This window comes from Protopterus annectens, chromosome 1.part1 (genome assembly GCF_019279795.1).
Source record: "Protopterus annectens isolate FY-2018-M chromosome 1.part1, PAN1.0, whole genome shotgun sequence".
Classification (NCBI taxonomy): domain Eukaryota; kingdom Metazoa; phylum Chordata; order Ceratodontiformes; family Protopteridae; genus Protopterus; species Protopterus annectens.
Genome location: NC_056726.1, coordinates 11,258,264 through 11,281,523, shown reverse-complemented (window position 1 = coordinate 11,281,523; position 23,260 = coordinate 11,258,264). Strand labels below are relative to the sequence as shown.

General features: G+C 38.9%; 1 protein-coding gene across 1 annotated transcript in view; it reads left to right on the top strand.

Annotated features, from left to right (window-relative positions):
- Positions 1–23,260, top strand: part of UBE3D (ubiquitin protein ligase E3D) — a 1,088,056-nt gene that overhangs the window by 392,902 nt on the left and 671,894 nt on the right. The window contains exon 8 of the mRNA XM_044073342.1: positions 4,457–4,632. Coding sequence (XP_043929277.1) covers positions 4,457–4,632 — 176 coding nt within the window. The remainder of the gene's footprint in view (positions 1–4,456; positions 4,633–23,260) is intronic.

Below are 23,260 nucleotides of genomic sequence, written 5' to 3'. Positions count from 1 at the left end.
GTCATTTGGTCGAGCTGACCAAAAAAATGTCACCAAAAAGTGGGCTTGGTTATTTAGTAGTGAGAAGTGGGTTGAGTACAGAAAACCAGTCAACATACCAGACATGAACTAAGCATTGTTACACTCAGTTCACTGACAGGACACAGCCTGAAAGTGGATGACATGGTGGTAAGGAGGAGGCTGGACATCCTGTGTATCCAGGAGACAAGATGGAAGGGCAATGCAGCAAAGCCATTTGGCTTGGGATTTAAAGTCTGTCACTTGGGGGGGGGGGGGGCAGACTAGAAATAGTGTGGGAATTGTGGTGAGGGAGAGGCTTCAGAAGACCGTGATGTATACCATCAAAATTACTGACGGTCATGACAATCAGATGCCAGTGAAGGGATAGGGCACTATACATAATCTCAGCCTGTGCCCCACAGCAAGGTTGTGATGGCAAGGAAAAGAGTGCATTCATGCATCAGTTGCAGGACTAGATATAGCAGGACTGCAGGAGTTGGTTTTGACAATGAGGGATCTGAATGCACATACAGAGAAAGACAGAACAGAATATGAGGGTTGCCTGGGTCTCCACGAGTGGAGAAACAGGAATGAAAGAGAGGCTATCCTTGACTTCTGTATGGCAAATGGCTGTATGGTAGCCGACACATGTTTCAGCAACAGAAGCAATCATATGATCACATACAGGAGTGGTCAACATGCAACTCAGGTAGACTTCCTTCTAGTACGGAAAGGACACTGGAGCAGAATCAGTGATTGTTTCACTGGGGATGACTTTGTAGTCTGACCACAACATAAACCACTGGTTGCCACTATCAACTGCAAACAGTTATCAAAGAAGTCTCTAAGACCAACAGAGACTAAACTGAAGTACTGGAAACTGGGGAGAAAGCACAAGCATCCATGGAAATACTCTGCCTGTAGTCATGTCATACTTTTGAACCGTATCTCTCCTCACAGAAACATGCAACACCTGGAGCCTCAACATCTTCAAGGGGCCGTTTTTCTGTTTACCTTGTCTCATCATTGTCTTGTCAGTGTGGAACCCGTTGATATGGTTATCTTTAATTTTATTTTTTTATTAAAACCAACTACTCTAGCAACTGATCTCCCACCAGAGTATCTGCAAAAAAGCAGCAGATGTCATAGCATACCCCAACTCCATCATAATCAACAGAACCTTATCTGAAGCCACTATCCCCTTCATTTGGAAAATATCTCATGTAATACCACTCCATAAAGGAGGCAACTCGTTCGAACTGTCAAACTTTAGACACATAGCTATTCTGTCACCATTGACTAAAAGTATGGAGGAGTGTGGCCATAAACAACTTATACATTATCTTACCCAGAATAAGCTATTGGCTAACTCTCAGCACAGTTTAAGGCCACACCACAGTACCACCTCAGCCCTCCTATCCTTCTCTAACACCATAAACTATAACCAAAATAATAGCAAGCTTTCCTCAGCCCTCTTTTTAGATCTCTCCAAGGCCTTCGATATGGTCAACCACCAAATTCTCATGCACACCCTTAAGGCATTCTCACTAAATAGCCATGCGCTTCAATGGTTCCAATCCTACCTGTGTGGTAGACAGCAAGCCGTCCTATGGCAGGACAAACTATCAACCCATCACCCTAGGTGTCCCCCAGGGCTCCATACTAGGACCCCTTCTTTTCTGTCTCTTTATTAATGGCCTTCCCCACTGTCATCCCAAATGCTACCTGTATCCAATATGTGGATGACTCTACCTTGATTTGTTCAGCCACCTCCCCGACAGATCTAATGACATTACCCAGAATACTTTTGATATAGTTGAAAACTGGCTAACAGTCAGCTGATATTAAACCCTAACAAAACAATGTTGCTTCTGTTCTCCCCCACTTGTAAGTCTTCCTCACTGCTCTTTACCATAAAATCTAATAATGGTACCATTATCTCTCCCCAGATGCACAAAACAAACTCTTTGGCATCACAATAGACAACATCCTCAAATATGATATCCATGTCAATCAAGCTATCAAAACCATTAACAAAAAACTTTGCTCCCTCTATAAGATCAAACCTTTCCTTACTCCATTTTCTAGGACTGCTATTGTTCGTTCCCATCTAGTCTCCACTCTTCTCTATGGCTCCCCTCTACTCACTAATTTGAACAAATTTGCTCTTAGCAAACTCTCCAGCTGTTATAACCATATTGCTAGATTTGCAACAGGCATGGCCTATAGGACCCACCACTGTCACAACCTAAATCTTCTGGGGTGGCTAGAATGGTCTAGCCTACTTTAGTACAACCAGCTTATAAAGTACTCAACCACCCTGATAATACGCCTGCACTTAAAAATATCATCAACCCTTATAGCAACCTGAGGTCACTTCGCTCTTCTAATAAGCTACTGGTTCAAACATCCAAAATCAACAACTCTGCTGGGGACTCTCTGTTTGCTAAATCTATTGGCAAAACTTGGAACTCTCTTCCTGCTTATCTTACTCTTGAACTCTCTCTTACTCAGTTCAAAAAAAGCCTCAAGCTATACTTTAAAACTCACTGACTATGTCCTTGTTCAAAACCCGACTAGATCTTCCTCTATAGTCTGTAATCATGTTACATTGCCTAGTCAATGTGTCAACACTGTTTTAAAAATGTATGATTATATTACCTGCTTGCTCAGCTGGAGCCTGCAAACTGTGTAACTTGTAATCATTTTGTGATTTGTACTGAATGTTCTACCTTCGAGCTTTTCTCCCCAGGCCTCCATTGAAAATGGACATGTATCCAGTTGGACTATCCCGGTCAACAAGTGTAAAATAAATAAATATTTTTTTATTTAATCTGTGATTTGCTAACTGGGTTTTCCGGTTGGGCAGTTCTAATTTTCCTCAAATGCCAAGGGAGCAAAGCTGAAGCAGTTTTCATTAACGAACTGTACATTTTAAAATACAGTAAAAAAAGTATTTTCCTGGTAAAATGCATATCAATCCACTATACAATAAAATGCATAGTAAGGAGAACAATTACTAGATTATGTACACTGACATCTGTACCTTATATAGTTACTTGTACAACTTGGGAGTAAAAGAAGTTCTTACATACAGGTGTCATAGCATTTTAATTTCTACTTTGTCTTTTGCTCTTCAGTCACCTGCTGGCTATGAATTACTATTAGGAATAATATCACACTGATCTGTATACATCTTATACATCTGTATACATCTTATAAACCCTGTTTTTCCTCTTTCCAATTTTAGTTTTATTGACAGAGTTTGAAGTTCTTTTGTTCACCTTTTTAAATAAAGGCTGTCTTGTGGTGATGTGATTGTTGTTGCATAGGATGCTTTTCTAATAAAGATCAGTGCACTAACCCAATAAACAAATATAAATAAATACATTAAAGTAAGTAAATAATAAAGATTATAGAGTATTGTATGATAATAAATCATGGAGCACAATTTTGACTCTCTGAATGGTGGATATGTTATTATTGAAAGAAGTAATTCTAGAATCAAATCAGAAAATTGGCTGTCTAGGTTACGAATTCCCACTGCATTTAAGAAAGTTTGAAAATACCATGTTACATAAAATGGAATTAGATGTAATGATTTACAAAAAAAAATAGGCCTTATAGCTCAGGATGCAATGACTGTTATAGACCTATGAGCTCATCGTCCTCCTAATACTGCAACACTGTCAACCATTTTTGTTTTTATGAGTGCATAATTGTTATTTCTGACATGATAGTATGTCTGAAGTGTGTTGCTGGTGCCGTTTGCTAGCTAGTGTACTATGTGGTACCCAAGATGTATGGATTCATCTCCTGAGATTGCTGCTGCTGCTTAGGTACCAACCCATTAGCCTTCACTGACATAGATGATACAATTCCACAAACAACACAAAAAACAAAATGTCTGATTGTGTAGTGTGATTTGTACATTGTGTTTCTCCATACATACTACAGGTGCCTGATGCTAATAAGTCTATGTCTGCTGTGTACTTCATGAGTGATCATTAGTTCATCTTAATCTCTGTCATGGCACTTTCGGAAATAATTATCTAAATGTAGTGATCTAAAAATCTGCCTTGCATTTCAGACCATTTTCACATCACTGTAGAATTACTGTAGTAGTTTTCATGTACTCTGAATTCATCTGCCCTTAACTTTGTGTATGCAGTTGTCTTTTTACTGTCTGCCTTTTTACAGAATTGGGTATTCCAAGTGTATAGTGAGTTGTCTTTTGACTACCTATTGTTTGTTTAATTGTCTATTCCATAACTGTTGCTCTACTTGTTAGCAAATTCTGGATGTATTTAGCCATGGGACTTTTTTTTTACTAAACTGCACCGTGGCTCTGCCCAGTTGAGCATACAGAAATAAAGTAGAATAAATGAATAAATAAAATCAGTGACATATTGTTTTTTGTGGGACTGACTTTTTTTTCTTTGTTGCATCCTTGCAGCTTTGGCTTTTAAACTCTGATACACTGCTGGTAGGTTGTTTCAGAAATCTGACATGTGATAGCATCTCGAATGTGGCAGGAGAAAACACACTCAACAGCAGCCAGCAAACATCTTATGAAGCTAGAAGTGCAGTGAAAGTCCTGTATCAACCTTGTGTACAGAATGAGAACGGAAAGTAAGTTTTACAGCAATAGTGATTCATGTGAAAAGTTTTAAATAAACTTTCCAGATTTTATTTGTGCTGCAAGTACAGCTTAGTGGTCAGATCTGTGCATGATATAATGGTTGCTCTTCGTGTTTCACTGTTGCAATCATTACATTTGGGTAATCTGCTGGCAGGTTGCCCTCAGTCGGCCTGATTAACAAAGTCTTGGTTCCTGCGTCGGTTGCTGTCCCTTCTTCCATGACATCAGGGGTATAAAACATGCAGCCGACGCCATTACATCAGTCTTTCTTGCCGTGCGGTGCCCGAAGCAGAAGCAGTTCGCAAGTGCTGGTCGGCCGACTCCTGAAATTTTCGTTTTCGAGTTTCAGAACCAAAGTCTTCAACTTAAAGCTAAGTACCCCACTGGGGAAACGTTTTCTTGCTCCTTACCGATGTCAGTAAAAGTTAATAATTGCATTACTGGTGGAAAGCAAATACCTCATAAAGATTTTCATTCGTACTGTGTTCCTTGCCTAGGCCCTGACCACGACGTACCTTGCTGTCGGTTTTGTGCTTTATTTAATCAGCGCACTATCCGTCGTCGGTACATTTTTGCCTCTAAATATTTCAGTTCTCGGTTGAATTATCCAGAAATGTCGTCGGTTAGCCATACGACTACCGGGATTCTGAAAAAACGCAAAGATAAAGACAGAGACAGGCCGCCGAGGTCCAAAACTGCCGACGACGCTTCTCCTAAGCCAGTCGCCAGTTCGCCGGTACTCAGTGAGGCGCTTTCGCAGCCCCTGATACCCGCTACCTCTGATTTGCAGGCCTCTACTGAGATCCATTCGGAGTCCGGTATGCCGCGAGATGCTTCACTGCTTCACCTATGGAACCTGCAGATGTCTCTACCTTGGATGGGTCCAGAGCCACTGTGCAGGCACCAGCTTCTGAGGGTGTATTCAGGCCTACAGACTTGCATATTAAATCAACACCGCCTTCATTACTAAGGCCTAAATCTCATTCTATGTCTAAAAAAACAACGCCCAGGCCCCTATGCCTAAAAAAACAAATGATCAAAATGGCTGAAGATCTAATTACTCTAATCAGGGGTAGTCAACCCCCCCTCCCCCAAGAGGTCTAGGCCTGAGTTTGATTATGAATTATTCTGATCAGGATACTGTTTCTTCTGTCTCTTCTAATGACCTGGATTTGTCCATACCTACTTATGAGGATTCTGATGCAGAGAATTCCATTCCCTCTGCTTCCCCTCCTGAGGATTTTTCTTTTGGGGAAACTTTACATACTTTAAGGGAGCATTTCCACTGGGAAAGTCAGGAATTTTCTGATTCAAAACAGAGGCTTAGGGATTTCCTTTTTTTACCTCAGCATAGGCCCTTGGCTATACCTCCTGTACCAGACATTGTTGATGATGTGTTCTCGGAATCCAGTTTGGCCCCTGATTCCCTGCCTCTGGCTCCTAGTAAACATGACAGATACTACAGAGTTCCTGAGTCCCACAAGTTCCTTTTCAAAAATCCTATTGCAGATCCAGAGACCATTTCTCAAGGGCCCAAGGGCATTAAGGCTTCTACTGCTAAAAATCCTACCCCTTCTGATAGAGATTCCAGGGCGCTGGATAGATGGGGTAAAAAGGTTTATATTTCTGCAACCTTGGCAATCAGAGCTTTAAACTGCCAATTTCATATGTTAAAATATCAACAGCATATTATTGGACTGCTTAAACAGAAAATGATGTTGATTCCTGATTGTGTGGAAAATAAAGATTTACAGGATTTAATGCATTCTGCTGAACAAGTTGGAAAACATACTTTGCAATGTGGTTTTGATTCTGTAGAGGCCTCCTGCAGGGCTGTTGTTACTGGGTCTGTACTTAGAAGGCATGCTTGGCTTAAGGAGCAATCTTTGCCTGATCATGTTAAAGCTAAATTGTTGGATGCTCCTTTAAATCAGGACCGCCTGTTTGGCAGTAAGGCTGAAGAAGTTCTAAAAAGATGAAAGATAAAGCTAAAGCTATGCAAACTGTTAAAGATTTCTTACAAGTGCAACCTCCAAGATTTAGTAGGCACTGGCCTACTAAGAATTGGTCTTTTCCAGCCCCTTCTAGATCCTCTCAAGCCAAACCCAGACACAGCAAAAACCCCAGGTTTCAGTCCCAGGAGACTCTCAGAACTAAGCAGTGGGGGGCCTCCACTTCCAAATCTGGAAATAACAAGACACGCCCCTATGGTAAACATTCTTAATGACTTCTTTTTAACAGTACCAAGCACTTACCCCTTTGGGGGGAAAGACTGCTCTTCATGCAAAGAACTGGGAACTCATAACCCAGAACAAATGGGTTTTGAATATAGTGTCCCAGGGATACAGATTTCATTTCCACACGTTGCCAACACCAAACGGGTGGCCAGACCTGCCCCCAAATCAGTGGGCAGAGGCTCAAAAACAAGTACTTTCCCTCTTAAACATGGGGGCTATTCAACCGGTACCAGAAGAGGAAAAGGGACAAGATTTCTATTCCAGGCTTTTTCTGGTATCCAGAAAAGACATCATGGCATCCAATCCTGGACCTGTCTACTCTAAACACCTTTCTGGAAATCCCAAAATTCAAGATGCTGACTCTTCACCAGTTACTTCCTATGCTAGGCAAAGATGCCTGGTTGGCAACTCTAGATTTAAAAGAAGCATACCTGCACATCCCAATCAGGGAATCTTGCAGAAGATACCTATGCTTCAAAGAATGCTATTTGCATTATCAGTTCTCTGCACTGCCCTTTGGCTTGTCTACTGCACCTAGGGTATTCACAAAGTGTCTGGCTCCAGTTATTGCTTTTTGCAGGCAAAGAAATATTCAAATATATCCATACCTGGATGATTGTCTAATTCAGGCAGAAAACCAGGACATACTTTTAAATCATCTGGCATTTGTAATTAGGGTTCTGACTTGTCTGGGATACACCATAAACGAAAAGAAATCACAACTGGTACCCTGTCAACAGATTACATTCCTGGGTATAAGCTTGAATACAACTGCCCAGATGGCTTTCCTCATGCCAGAGAAGCAAATTCATTTGGTAACTTACTTCAAACAAGTGGCCACAAAAACCCTGCTATCTGCAAGACAAATACGGCAAGCCTTGGGGTTCATGGCCTCCTGCATTCTTCTAATTCCATATGCAAGACTGCATATGAGGAAACTACAGTGGTACTTAAAAAGTATATGGAGTCTACATTGTCACAGCCTGGAAACAATGATTCCTGTCATACCTTGCCTATGCCTGGAGCTCCTTTGGTGGGCAGAGGCCTGCCACTAAAACAAGGGACTGCCATTTACAATACCCCCTGCCACCCAAACCCTAACTACATTTGCATCAGACTCTGCATGGGGGGGCTCACCTGACAGGGAAGTGCATTCAGGGCAAATGGAACCCAAATCAAATGCACCTACATATCAATCAAAAAGAAATGTTAGCTGTACAGAATGCTCTGACAGCCTTCAAGGACTACATTCTTCCAGGACATCTAATGGTAAAGACAGGCAACACCACGGTTATGTGGTACATAAACAAGCAGGGGGGTACACATTCCTACCCCCTCTGCAGACTAGCCATGACATTGTGGAACACAGCCTTGAGCTACCAAGTGCACTTACAAGCTCAAGTCCTGCCAGGAAAATTGAACACACTGACAGACGGACTAAGCAGAAAACTCATGGACCCACACGAGTGGCAACTGGAACCATGGATTTTCAACATGTTGACAAACAAATGGGGAAGCCCAGACATAGATCTATTTGCCTCCCTCCAGAACTACCAGTTGGACAAGTTTTGCACAAGAACTCCCCACAAACAAGCATGGAAAGTGGATGCTCTCTCCTTCAGCTGGAAAAACATATCAGTCTATGCCTTTCCCCCTCTGCCTCTGCTCTCCAACGTTCTGCCGAAAGTCAAACATGACAAACCAAGGATGATTTTGATTGCTCCAGACTGGCCACGCCAACACTGGTACCCACTCCTGCGCAGTGTGTCGCAAGTATCTCCATGGCACCTGCCTCAGACCCCTTCCCTGCTGTCTCAGCAGGAGAACCAAATTCTGCACCCTCAGCTTCCAACATTGAACCTTGCAGCCTGGCTAATCACTTAAATTCACCCTTATCATCCCTCAACAAGCCTGTGATGGATGTCATCTTGGAGGCTAGAAGACCTAGTACTAGAAAATCTTATGCTGATAAATGGAAAAGATTCTGTGCCTGGAACCAATCTTTAGGGATGAGCACAGCAGCGCCCAATTTACATCAGATTTTGCAATACTTAACTGAGATGCTTCACAAGGGCCTGTCTTTTTCCTCTATTAAAATCCAGGCCTCAGCTATTTCAGCTCACTATAACACAGAACCACCCCTCTTCTCTCATCCTCTGCTCAAGCAGTATCTCAGAGGGGCAAAGAACTTGAGACCACCCAGGAGAGCTCTTGCGCCTGCCTGGGACCTTAACTTTGTTTTGGAGAAGCTCACTCTACCTCCTTTCGAGCCAGCTGCTACTGCATACTTAAAATTTCTTTCTTGGAAAACAGCCTTCCTTTTAGCAATTACTTCAGCTAGAAGGATATCTGAATTACAAGCCCTTATGGCAGTGGAGCCTTTCATCACCTTTCATACGGACAGGGTATCTCTCATGACCAATCCATCCTTCATGCCCAAGGTGGTTTCCAGTATGGCTCTTAATCAGTCCATTCATTTGCCAACCTTCTTTCCCAATCCACAGAACAAAGGGGAACAGATTCTGCATTCCTTGGATGTGCACAGACAACTTATATTCTACTTGGACAGGACTAAATCTCGAAGAAAATCTGAACAATTGCTGGTAGCATTTGCTGCAGGAGCAGAGGGGAAGGCTATTTCAAAACAAACCATTTCCAAATGGATAAGCCATTGCATTCATTTCTGCTGTAAGCACCATGGGAAATCTATCCCCCAGGAGATCAGATCTCACTCCACCAGGGCTGTATCTACTTCTGCAGCCTTTCTCAGAGGTGTTCCTACCAGGGATATTCTAGAAGCTGCTACCTGGAGTTCTGTTCATACTTTCACCAAGCATTATCATTTACCAATTTTCTCTAAATCCAGAGCTGGCTTTGCCACTGCTGTCTTGCAGGGCCTTATAGCTGGCCCTAATGCTGTATAAACTCCTCCTCCCAACCATAGCTTTGTGAATCTACCCAAATGTAATGACTGCAACAGTGAAACACGAAGAACATAGTACAGTTGTGTACACTACCATAAATGTAGATGTTCGAGTGTATTCACTGTTGCAGTCCTGGTTACCCTCATTCCAGCCCCCTACTTTTCTTTGGCTATACCTCTACTTTCCTTTACTATGCTTAAAAGCCTTTTTGGTGTATTTGCTTTTGGTTGGAGGTATAATTTTGTGTTTTTAATTTTATTTGCTCCCCATTAGGGAGGCACCTGACATCTGGTGCAAGAAAAACTGATGTAATGGTGTCGGCTGCATGTTTTATACCCCTGACGACCTGACGTCATGGAAGAAGGGACAGCAACTGATGCAGGACCCAAGACTTTGTTAATCAGGCCGACTGAGGGCAACCTGCCAGCAGATTACCCAAATGTAATAACTGCAACAGTGAATACACTCGAACATCTACATTTATGGTGTACACAACTGTACTTGCTGCAGCTTGTGTTTTGAAGGCAGAGCTTTCTTAAACTTTTTCTGTAAAAATGTTCCCCTTCATTTATTAATGACAGTAAAAAATGTTCATCAGAATTCTTAATACTACTCTTTTAGCTTATATATAATGTTGATTTTAACTTGTAGCTGTGTTTCTCACTGCTTTCTGTATTCTACAATTCATCTGTGAATATTAAACCACACAGTATTGTGATGTTTTTAACTTTGAGAAGCAGCATGATTTTGAACATGTTCCAGAGTGCCAAGATATAGTTTTAACTATTGGTGAATACTAACATGTTTGTAATGCACTCTTTTTATCCATAATGGTCTTTTAAAGAGACAATCAGTAAATGCTAACAGGTTTGTGATGTACTTTTTTTTCCCCTCACAGTCATTTAAAGATGCAACAAACTGCAGGATTTGCAGATCCGTTAAACTGTAGTCTTTGCTTCTAGAGTCTGTAGTCTTTAACACACACACAGACACACACACACACCAGTATTCTCTTCGCTTCCACTGCTCACTCACTGTGCTCCTGGTGGCCCATTCCAAGTGTGATACCTTTCTTGCTCTGTTGCCGTTAATGCCACTACTGTAGCTGACAGTTCTCACCAGGTTGATTTTGGCTTAAGTGCAACATTTTGCATTTGAGTGTATGAAATCTCAGCTGCTACCTTTCTGGCCATGTGTTCATTCTTTCCAATTCTCTTGCAAGACTCTTCCCCCATTCTTTACTGCTCCATCTTTGTATAATTAGTAAATAAAGGGATCTTGTTCTCACTTTTTCCTCAGATATGCTTGAGGCAAACATACTGAAGAGTACTAGATTCGGTGAACACCATGTGGTCATCCACTAGTTAGTTTCCCAATTCCTAACATTGTCTGTTTCACCACAGCCCACTGTTTCTTATCCTTCAGCCATCCTGCTTTCCATTCTTTCAGTCTTGGTCCTTTGCCTGACTCCTCCAGTGTTCTTGTCAGCCTCCTCTTTAGGACTCAGCCCAAGGCCATGATGAAGTCCAGTTAAGACATCTATTGGCAGCCCCCCATCAATTGTACCTGTAACCCGGTCATAAAATGGATTAACCACTTTTGATCTAGTAGATTCTTGCTCATCTTGTGCATGTTGTGAAGGTGCCTTGTGTTGGAAACTATTGGGATGTTTGTTAACTGTTCATAACTGTTCATTGAACTTTTTTATTGTCCTGCCTCCCTGGTTTCTTTCTTTCAATTCTTGAGGTATAGGACTTCTATACTACTGTATAAGCATTTAAAATGTCAGTCAGGCCAAAGTCCACAAACACTGGCTTCAAAATATTCAGGTGGTCACCTTTTTCAAATCTTTGATCTCTCATTTTTTTTCCCTGGGAAAGTAGAGGAGTCCAATATATGCTTAACCATTTTCTTGCCATTCAGTTTTCTCATAATCCACATCTGTTGCTGAACTTCAGTTACTGTGGTTGTGGTTAGAAGACCACTGTCTGCACTGTTGAGCTGCCATAGTCCTATAGCTTTTGACTGGCAGTAGTTCAGGCATTATATAACTCAGAGATAGGGGCTGTGGTTTATTGTGCATCCTTTTCATGCACACCATGGAATCTAGGTAGAACATAGCAGGAGGCAAGTCTACACCAACGATTTTCCTTTGTTTGTCTCATTTGCATGTCACCTAATTTCTATATGTGCTGCATTCTTTCGTGTGCTGACTTCTTAGAAGTCAAGGCCAATGTCAGTAGTCTCTGGCTGACTAAATTTGGAGATGATTGCAAATTAGGAGCGGTCATTGAATCTCACACTGACGCAAATGTTCTCCAGGAGGGGCTGACACAGGTGTCAGAGCCATGGACTAAAACTAAATGCAAGAAATATGTAATAGTATCCTTTGGGAATTCATCCATCCCTGGTAACTATCATATTGACAACACACCCCTTAGAGTTGACCCAGTAGTCGGGACTTAGGGACACACATAGATAGCAATCTAGCCTTTGATCATCACATGTTTACAGTGGTGAGGAAATCATTCTGTGTTGCGCAACTTATAAACAAAGGTATGGCATCTAAGTCCAAGGAAGTCATTGTTCCACCATATTCGGCATTCATCAGACCTATCATTGAGTACAGTCCTCACTTTGGTATGTGCCTAACCAGGCATATCCGAAAATTGGAATGTCAACAGAGGTTCCTCACTAACAGAATACAGGACGCAAGTCATATGTCCTATGCAGACCGCCTCAGTGCCCTATCCTTGTATTCTGTCTCCTACAGGATTTTGAGGGTAGATCTATTCCTGGCATACAAGGCATTGTCAGCCCCCACTCTGATGGACCTTCTGCATATCCACAAAACAAACAGCACCGGAATACCTGGTCTGAAAACTTAAACATTGCTTGTGATATAAATAGGACCTGCTGGAAAGATAGATATGTATTCCAGACACTACCTCGTCTGTGGAACAGGCTCCCCATCCATGTGAAGCAGAGTTCCTCCCTAACCCAATTCAAGTGCAACTTGGACAATTGGATGGGAAACCGGAAATTCATCCCTGGTATGGCACCTATGTCTCTAATGGACATGGGTCATCTCCCAGGCCCATGCTTACACTTATCAAGGGTAACAGAACTTGTGAGAGATTTGGGATGCATGGCTAGGCCTAAAAAGGCCCTTGTGGTCGTTAGCCTAGTAAACATCTATGAACCTATGGACCTATGAACATCTCATAAGTAAGGGAATCACATAGACAGCTAAGGATGTTATAACTAACTCCCTGTACTCACCCCTCATCAGACCACTAATAGAGTACAATGCTCCCTTCTGTATTTACCTCACCAGACACTTGCAGCAGCTAGAGAGACCTCATTGATTGTAATTTGCTCTTTCCCTATTCTAAATTTCCCATCTCCAGTTTTTATCTCATTTACAATATTTAGTACTTTTATTAGAGTTGGTTTAGATTTTGATTTCCATTTTTTAGCAATTGCTTTTTTTTGGCAGCCAATAACATTAAAGTTTGCAAGGCCTTATAGTGTTCTCAGTGCAGATCCTGTATCTCAGCTTAAAATAAACGTTTCCTTGGGTGCACCAACGTTTCTGACAAAGTACCGTGTAGGAAATTTTTTAAATCTGACAGTTTTGTGCACATCCATAAAACATATTCCCAGTTACTTCTCTGTTTCCCATCATACCTACAGTATTTATCTGCCTGATGGAAAACTCTCTGAAGTCTGCTTAGGGTATAAATATATATATGCAGACACGTCAAAGCAAAAATCCTAAGCCATTTGGACTTTGTTGCTCACTTGGGAGCCACAAAGATGTCTTCATGTTGCACTTTTGGAAATTGCCTTTCCATTCTCTCTTACCAGTCTTTTCTAACCTCCTGTGGTTGATTCTTATAGTTATGATGCAATATTTTATATACCCAATCAATTATCCTTTTTTACAGAAGCTACTGTTCCAGACTTGGCTAGAAAAACTCTTCTGTTACTAGTATTTCACTTAGCACTCTCCTATCCTATTCCCTTTGGTGTCAATCCTTGGTATGGAGGGCAGTTTCTAACCTGCAGTTCAAATTTCTGCTTGGCCTCATCCCACTCCATTACCTTTCCCTCTCCAGTTATTTGCTTCCAATACCATGGTTCCTTTGCCGGTTTTCTCAGTAAATTCTAGCCCTGTCTTCCATATTTTGTTTACCCCTAATTGCAGTCATCCTATTGGCAAAACTTCCTTTCCACAGTCCCGTGTTGGCTTAGTTCTTAGAATACTTTTTGCTATTTTATGAAGTATTCTGTATGGTTGTTATCCGTATAGACCTGCATTCAAAATAAGTACTTTATCCTTATTCCTCAAATGTTTCCTGTTTTATTGTTATTCTTTTCTACTTTGTTTTATAACCTTCTACTTCTGTTAAGTGTATAACCCTTATTTGCATAGCTGTACAGTATCTCTTCACATCAGGTAATCCTAATCCATCATGTTCAGTGGGAAGAATCAACTTATCCCACCTAACTCTTGCCCTCTTCCCCTCCCAAAATGTCTTCAACTCTTAATTATCATCCACAACTTCTCCTCTGGTTAATACAAATGTACTTGACTTGTATATAAAACTAAGGGAACCTAAAACATTTTATTTACTTTGCTATCCATGTCCATGGTCAAGAGCTATCAGTTTCTCTTGTTTTTATATTATCTTTTTAGTCTCCTCCCATAGATCTTTAGCTGCCTAAACAGAATCCTTTTTAATCCATAGATCTAAATAGTTCACCTTATGACCCCATAAATAAAGGTATTGCTGAACCAGTTCATATGTGGGTACAAAGTTTACTGCTGTACAGCTTTTGCTTTATCTTCATTAATCTTATATCCAGAAAAGACTTGAAACTGATTCAAAATGTTCCACAGCACTTAAGTACACAATAATATCTGCAGATAAAGTTAACTTTTCTTGGTTACTATGCCATTTGCATTATTGAATTTTTTGAGTCGCTTATTTTCTTTGCTGATGCCTGTAAATGTAAAGCAAATGACAATGGGGAAAGAGGACACCCATGCCTTGTTTCTCTGTTCAAATTCAGCTTGTCAGAGAACAACCTCCTACCTTAATTCTTGCCTCTTACTTGCCGTATTTCCTATTGATTAACCCTATTATTCTATCAGGGATTGGAAATGCTTCCATCGCCCTGCTCATAAAATCTCAGCTGAATTTATTAAATGCTTTCTCGGCATCAAGATCTACCAATAGCAGAGGCATTTTCTTATATTATGCTTCCCTCTGGATCATTGTTTTTGTGTTGAAAGAATGCAGGAAAAGTAGTGAAAGAGTAAGACAAAATATCTTTAATTAGTCATTGTTTTTGTTCAAGCCATCATTGCTTCATTACACAACATTGTATAAAAAAAAGGTTTAACATGCATCTCAGAACATCCAGAACCTTGTGACCATTAGGTTATAGATGCTCTGAGATACATCTTAGAGTTTTTTTTTTAACAATCTTTTGAGCCATTGATGCTCTGAACAAAAAACACTAGTAAGGAAAGAAATTCAGTCTTTTTTTTTTCTTTCAGGGAAGAAGTACATTATATCCAAGGCTTAATATTCAAAGCTGATAAAATAGCACTTCACTATAAGCTGAGAAGACAATTTAAATTCTTGTGAAGATATATAAAATCATATCTGGGAATAGTATCCCCCCCAAAAAAAAAGATAGTCAGTTTTGTGTATTTCCCCGGAGTTAGATTGTAATGAAAGTGAAGGCACAAATTTCCACAGTCATATATTTCAAGTGGGTGCTTATAACATGTCTTGTTAGCTTAGCCACTTTCTCTGTGTCCTCCTTAATATCAGATTGGGACAAAACTGAAATGTGTAAGGAAAGGAAGAAATAAATGTCTTCTGACTTGTTACTCCTAGATAGCAGGCTGCCCCTAAGCAAACTGCAGTGACCTTCTGTGCACATCTGAATTCAATTGTAATAAAATTAAAGAAAAAATGACAGCACTATACCTGGCCATTCCATTACCCAGACTACCCCCCCCCCAAACTATAGTGACCTTTTGTACATACATCTGAGCATGGATGGTTTAAGACAAGGTGGAGCACTGGGCAGAAGCCCTTACTAAGCATAGGTCAAAATTCACTTATATATCCATAAGCATGATGGTCACCAGGCGTTTTGAAGCTCTGAGCATCAAGTTGTCCTGTGATTCATTTTATGCATTATTTTTGAAGGATAAAGACATAATTGTTTTTTTTTTCTGCTACTTGGAATATTTATATGTGGACAAGCCAACATTGTGTGTGTGTCCACACTTAAATGTTATATTTTTTCACACACGAGCGTGAATACTCTGACTCTACTGACAAGCTGTGTAAATTACAAGATACACACGCACAGATGCATATATATATGACTTCAACACCACAGTAACAATATCAGAAAAAAAAACAGAAATGTAATAAAATTGGCCACTACGAAGCTTTATTGTTGAACCAGCACAACACAACTCAGCTCATCCAGTAAGCGCTTTCATCTAGTGATAGACTTCTTCAGACTGAATAAGAACAAGTCACTTGCCTTATTTATACAAAAGAGACTGAGACAGCTGGACGCTGAGGAGAAAGAGAGGCAGAGGCATCATGAAAATGAGATGCTGACTCTTTGCCAGAGTCATGGAGGTAATGGGGAAGGGAGTAACTGAATCCCAGAAGCAACAAAGGTCAATAAATTTCTTCCACAATTTACAGAGGGGGATAATTTTGATAGTTTTATTCATTGTGGCACACCTCATCACAAAAAAGAGGTCATTGTTCCCCTCTACTCATCACTCCTTACACCCCATTATAGAGTACAACTCCCCTTTTGGTATGTACCTCACAAGATATCTACAACAACTGGAAAGGCCGCAAAAATACCTCACAAAGAGGATTACTGGCCTCAAATAGATGCCTTACGCAGACCGTCTCAAAAAACTCCAGCTTTACTCCGTCGCATATCGCCCATGCAGAGGTGATCTCTGCCTAACATACAAAGCTATGTCAAACCCAGAGCTGTTGGACATGCTCCACTTAAAGAAATCCCACTCCCCTCCGAACTACATGCTCTAGGGACCTAAACCTTGTCACCACAATAAACAGAACATGCTGGAGGGATAGATTCATGTCCCAGAGACTTCCCATACTCTGGAACAGACTACCTGTCTATGTCAAACAGAGCTCCTCATTAGCACTCTTCAAGAAAAATCTTGATGTTTGGATGGGTAATAGGAAATTCACCCCGGGGATCACTTCTGTGGCTCTGCTTGACAGGGGCACAGGAAAATAATTTTCTTGGGTGGCTAAAGCCAAGGTACCTTTTTGGCTAGGCTTGTATAGACCCTAGGGCCAATAGACTAGTACCTACCTATGAACCTATAAAAAAACAAAGCAATTAAATAATTATCCAATTGAACAATTATTCAATTAACATAAGAACAGTTTTTTTTAAAAACCTTGCAAAATATATTAGAATATATATGTATATATATATATATATATATATATATATATATATATATATATATATATATATATATATATATATATATATAAAATCTATCTTAAACTGAGAATATAAAAGCCAGCTTGGACTAACATTAAAAGTGTGCATTCAAATATATAAGAATACACATCTCAACCCAGCTCAGTGTTTTAACCTTTTTATTTTTAAATACATTTTAAAATTTTCTTTGTCATTGAGGCCAGGGGGACAACTCACATTTAATTTTAATATCCAGCAGTATTCTTTCCAGTCCAATTCTTCCTCTGCCTCTAGACTGCTTTCAAAATCAAAAACTTTTTTAACACCAAAAATCTAGGTGTCCCTTTATATTTGGTGGCATTGTAATGCTTCCCCCATGCATTGGTTGTATCACCCTTCTGAATAGCATATAAATGCTCATGCATCCTCCTATAAAGTTCCCTGGTAGTTATACCAATATAGTGTGAAGCACATTGAGAGCAAATAGACAAATAAACCACAAACTTGCATCTGCAACTATTTATATTCAACACTTTAATCCTTATGTTAATACAAATTTTAGCTGAACCTTTGAACAAAAACTTACAATAACTGCAATTTAAGCACTTCCAAACTGTTTCATTTCATTTTCCAAGATATTTTACTTTGTTTTAAAAAATATTTTTAAAGCTTTTTCTTTTCTTATTAACAAATATAGGAACATCTCCTACTGCTATCCTAACCTCTGGGAAGCTACTTAAAATTTTCTAGTTCTCCTCAAACAATATTTTAATTTGTTTGTCATCTATAGAATATGGGCCACCCATCCCTATTCCGTAATCTTTTATTACATTTTTGGAGGAAGGTCCTGAAGTTTCATTGTATGTATTTCATTTTTGCCTGTTTTGTTTAATCTCTCTCAATTTTTCTTCAACTATACTCTCAGGATAACCTCTAACTAAGAATTTATCACACAAAACTTCACTTTCTTTGAAAAATTAATCGTCACACTCAGTTAAATCACTAATTCTTTTCAACTGACCTTTGACAATATTGTGCTTCATATGCATGGGATGCATACTATTATATTCCAGGTAAGTATTATTTTGTATATTCTTTTTATACATTTTCATAAAAAGCTTATTTCCTTCCTTGTACACTTCAACATCTAAAAAACAAATACTTTCGGAACTGTAAATTCCAAGTAAAATTCAAATATTCACAAGCATTATTAACGTCCTTGAGAAAACTCACTAACTCATCTAGACCACCTTTCCAAATAAAAAAAGGTCATCTGTAAATTGACCATAATATGGTATTTGGCAATAATGCTCGTTGTTCGTAATATGTTGTTTCTCCCAAGCTGACATGCATAAATTGGCATAGCTGGGGGCCATAGCAGCCCCCATAGCATTACCATTTATTTGCTGATAAAAACATCCATGAAATTCAATGAAATTATAAGACAGTATGACATCCAAAATTTCAAAAATCAATGAGACTTCATCCTCTTCATAAAATTTGGATGTCAATAACTCTATTCTACCATAATATGCACCAATATTATTAGGTATTACAGTATATAAGGACTTTATGTCCATAGTAACCAAAAGGTCACTTTGACCTATTTCTATTTCTTTTATTCTTTTAGTAAAAGCAAAAGTATCTCAAATGTAAGTCTCACCTAGTTCTACCACCTTTTGCAGCTTTTTATCAGTGTATATAGCCCTAGCTTCCATTTTGCTACCCCCACTAGCAACAGTGGATCTCAGTGATGGACACTCTAAATCTTTGTTTACTTTGGGCAAGCCAAAGATCTTGCTAATAGCAGGATTGATAAGAAGCTAGCTTCTTTATTGGTAATCATACTGTCACACAACCATTCTTCAATTAAGTAATCAGTAAACCTATATGATTTTTTAATAAAATCCAAAGTCACTCTTTTGTAATAATTAACATCTTGTAACATATCTGTCATACTTTGTATGTATGCATCTTTATTGAGTATAAGTAAAGAATTGCCTTTATCTGCTTTAAGTAGCACAATATTTTCATCATTTCTCAACTTATTTAAAGCAAAACGCTCATCAAATGTTAAATTAAACAATTTATTAACAGGCGTATTCATTAGTAAAACTCTTAAGTTGCTTCTCCATCACATTCTGAAAAGTATCCAATTCCAACCTTAATGGAGGATTAAAGCAACTCTGTTTGCTACACATACTTTTTGCGACAGACATTTTCATTCTCATTATATAAAAATTTCAGATTTAATCTTCTAACAAAATCCCTTAAATGATTAAAGTCTCACATTTATTAGCACGAGATGCAGGTACAAAAGTCCATAAGGACACGGACTTCATGACAGTCAAGCAGCTTGTGTGATAAATTTATAATTTTAAAGTCACAGTCAAAGGAATTACCTTTTAATTTTGTGCATTACTCTCTTTTCCTTCCAAGTGAAGTTGTGTCGAAAAACTTTGCCTTTCTCTTGGTGATTTACCATTGCTGGACCTGCTGACACTTATGCCCAAGTCTGTTTCCCTGTACCCGTGTCCTGATAAACATTCACAGATTGAAAAGGGCGCTGAGCTGCTGTTTCTATAGCAGCATTCAATAAAGGATTACCACAGTTCATACTAGAGTTATTTGTACTACTATTAACAAAATTAGCTTCTCTTGGCCCCTTCTTCGCGAGGCATTCAGATCTCCTTACTTCTGGTGCAGCATCAGGAACCTGGTTATCGTCGTCAAGGACTGGCTCACTGGTTACTTTGCGCTCAGCATTAGAATTAAAGAGGTATGCAGCTCCTTGCTCTTATTCCAAATGATCTTTCAAATTTTTTGAGTGTTCTTTTTTTCACATCTTCATTTTCCTTTATCAATTTGTCTTGGATAAGACAAAGCTTTGTTTCAACATTTTCAACAGTAAAGGTTTCTTTAAGCATGAAGTAATTAGATTTTTATAACTTCACTGAACTTGTGGAGCTTTTGCTTGTAATGATCCACAAACATTGCCATATACTCCTTGCCGGTTTTTTGATTTAACTCCACCCATCTATCAATCAGTTCTTTTGGCAAGTCATTGCCTACCGGCATTTTATTGATTCTAAGCCCTTTAGGGACTCTCTTAGCAGCAATAATGGTTTCAAAAAAGAGAACATCCCATTGAAGATGTTTTGACTTTACAAAGTCTTTTTCTAAAGATGAAAAACGATCAGTTAAATTGAGACCAACTTGCCTTTCACTCACAGCTGCAATATCCCCAAACGGATTCAGCAGGCCTGCCAAACAGTCACTTAAAAGTTCATCTCTTTTGGCATGAAACACAGGTTTAGATACATTATGCACACTCGCCTTATTAGTAAGTTTGCCAGCAGTTTTGTGCATATTGCTGGAATTGCCATCCTGATTAAGAACAAAAGAACCATTAGGGGTATCATGAAATTTTCTGTTTTTTTCTGATATTGTTACTAAAGTATTTAACTTTGTTATACACAAATGCACTCTAGTCCTGTAAAGACAGATTGACTGTTTAATGTGATCATGATAGCAGGATCAGTACTTTCTTTCATGGAAAAGAACTTGCATTTTGTAGTTATAGCCTCATTGTGGATTGTATACACTTCAGTGGCCAGGTTGCGTTAAAACAATTAAAATAGTAATGATAATGTTCTTTTTAGTTTGCTTTAAACAGATACACAATAGGCTGTAGTAGAGTATTCCAGCTTACTTCATACAAATATACACTCATCCTGAAATTAATGACTGTTTAAACAGCAAAAGGGTTACTTTCATCCATAAACAGCCTCCTTCCACCCTGCCCATCCCTTTGTTGACTTTGTACCCCTCAGAGGCCTGAGTGCTATAAAAATAAAAGCAACATTATTGTATAGCAGCTTTGTTTCACACAGTCACACAATAATCTTGCCAAGCCTAGCAGCATGTGATACTCGCCACAATAAGGTTTTACCTCTTTGTTGCACACAAAGGGTGCCAAATGTTTTCCAGCTTTCTTTGCATGAAACACGTTAGTCCAGTAAAACCAGAATAAATAGCTAGCAAAAACAACGTTAAACTTTTTCGTCTACAAATAACTACCATACCTTGCAATTATAGCTAGGTTGCTGTCTTCCAGATACCAAAACAAGACAGCCATGAGACTGTAAATAAAGTATGGAAGCCCTGATTTTCTGCACATATGAAATTTTTATTTTATTTTATTTATTTTTCTAATGCTATCTTCTAGATGTTTGACTACAGTAATTTAAAAACAATAAAGGCCACAATAATGCATTTCATATCCATTTAACAGAATGACTGAGTGATCTTGTAGTTGTTAGCCCCATAGTTGTTCACCTCCTACCTTTAAAATTAGGACCGATACCTCTCGCAATGTGTGACAAATGGGTAGAATGTGGAGCACTTACATGTGGCTGCAACTAGATGTTCATAGGATGGTAATGACTGTATTTTTTCATACTTAAAATTTAAAAAAGTTATTTTGATGTATTAATATGATTCATTATTATCTACAATGGGTGTTTGCTAAAAAAATATATAAATATATATATATATATATATATATATATATATATATATATATATATACACCTTAAAATATTTATGACAGACATGCATCTCAGCCTCTTGGCTCAGGATTCAAAAATCAAGCCAACAGAAGTAATGGGGGGAATGGCAATAGCCACAAATCATGGGCAAATTTGAAATATTACTCTTATATACCTAGTTGCTAGAGTAATACATTTTGCATTAGTATGCATTTTCTGATGTATGTGAACTCTGAAATGTAAATGTATGTCATTACTTAGTCACTGCAGTCCGTCATGATATGTTAGAAAAACATAAATTTTATAAGGAACAGACCAAAACTATAAAGCAAAATCAGGGACAGCTGAGAGCTCTGGTGACAGACCTTTTGAATGTGGGACATTGTGACTGATGAACATTTCTTAAAATAAGGTGCATTTCAGACATGTAGCTAACCCGGTCCTGGAAAGCTGTTCATTGCACATATCTGGTTGCCTGCCGGTGCCATGACATTTGATTGCCTGTTAGTATCACCATCTAAAAATTTAGCTCATATTCCTTCTGATAGCAACTCTTTGCTCCATGGCTTGTAAGGGTACCACAGTGGCTTTTTCTTTGAACAGGTGTGCTGCTGGCTGTTTACTTTAAAAAAAAAAAAAAAAAAAAAAAGAGATGCCACGTTTCTTTATTTTAAAATAAATAAATAAGCAGAAAAATGCCTCTTAGAGAATAACACCCTAGGCAGTTGCCTAGATCGTCCTGTACAAAATGTCTGCTATGTCAAGAGCATCCGGATTGGTGTGTGGGATGTTTAGGCTGAACTGGATGTAAAAGCTTTGGATAAATAGCTATGTGTGAATGATAAGTTGTGAATGTAAGTAAGAGTATACAGAAAGTAATGAAAGGATGCAAGGGGGTGGTTAAACACATGTTGTGTAATAAAGGGTAGGAATAAAGATATGTCACCGTTATTAAAAAGTTGTAGCAAAGATTGAAAACAAAATACAGTGATTAACTGATGCAAAAGATGTAGTGGTTTATATAAAAAAAGAGGAAATGATAAATGCATTGATATACAGAGAGAGATTAGAGAAATGCATGGAGGTAAAGAGATGATAGAATGGATACACTGAGGAATTAAAAAAAATGCTAAACACATAATTGAATTTAGAGATCATAGCTTTAAGTTCAGAGTATTGCAATTAGTAAGTTTAAACAAGAGATGGGGCAATAATGTGAATACTCTAGCGAATGTTGAATTGTCATGGATTTTAAGATTAGGTGCTCATTTATATCCAGGCCTGAATCAGAGTATTTGCATTAAACCAGTGCTAGATGGTAGGATATATAAATAATGCAATATATTTTAACGTAGGACTATATATATATTTGTTCATTTTCACTGA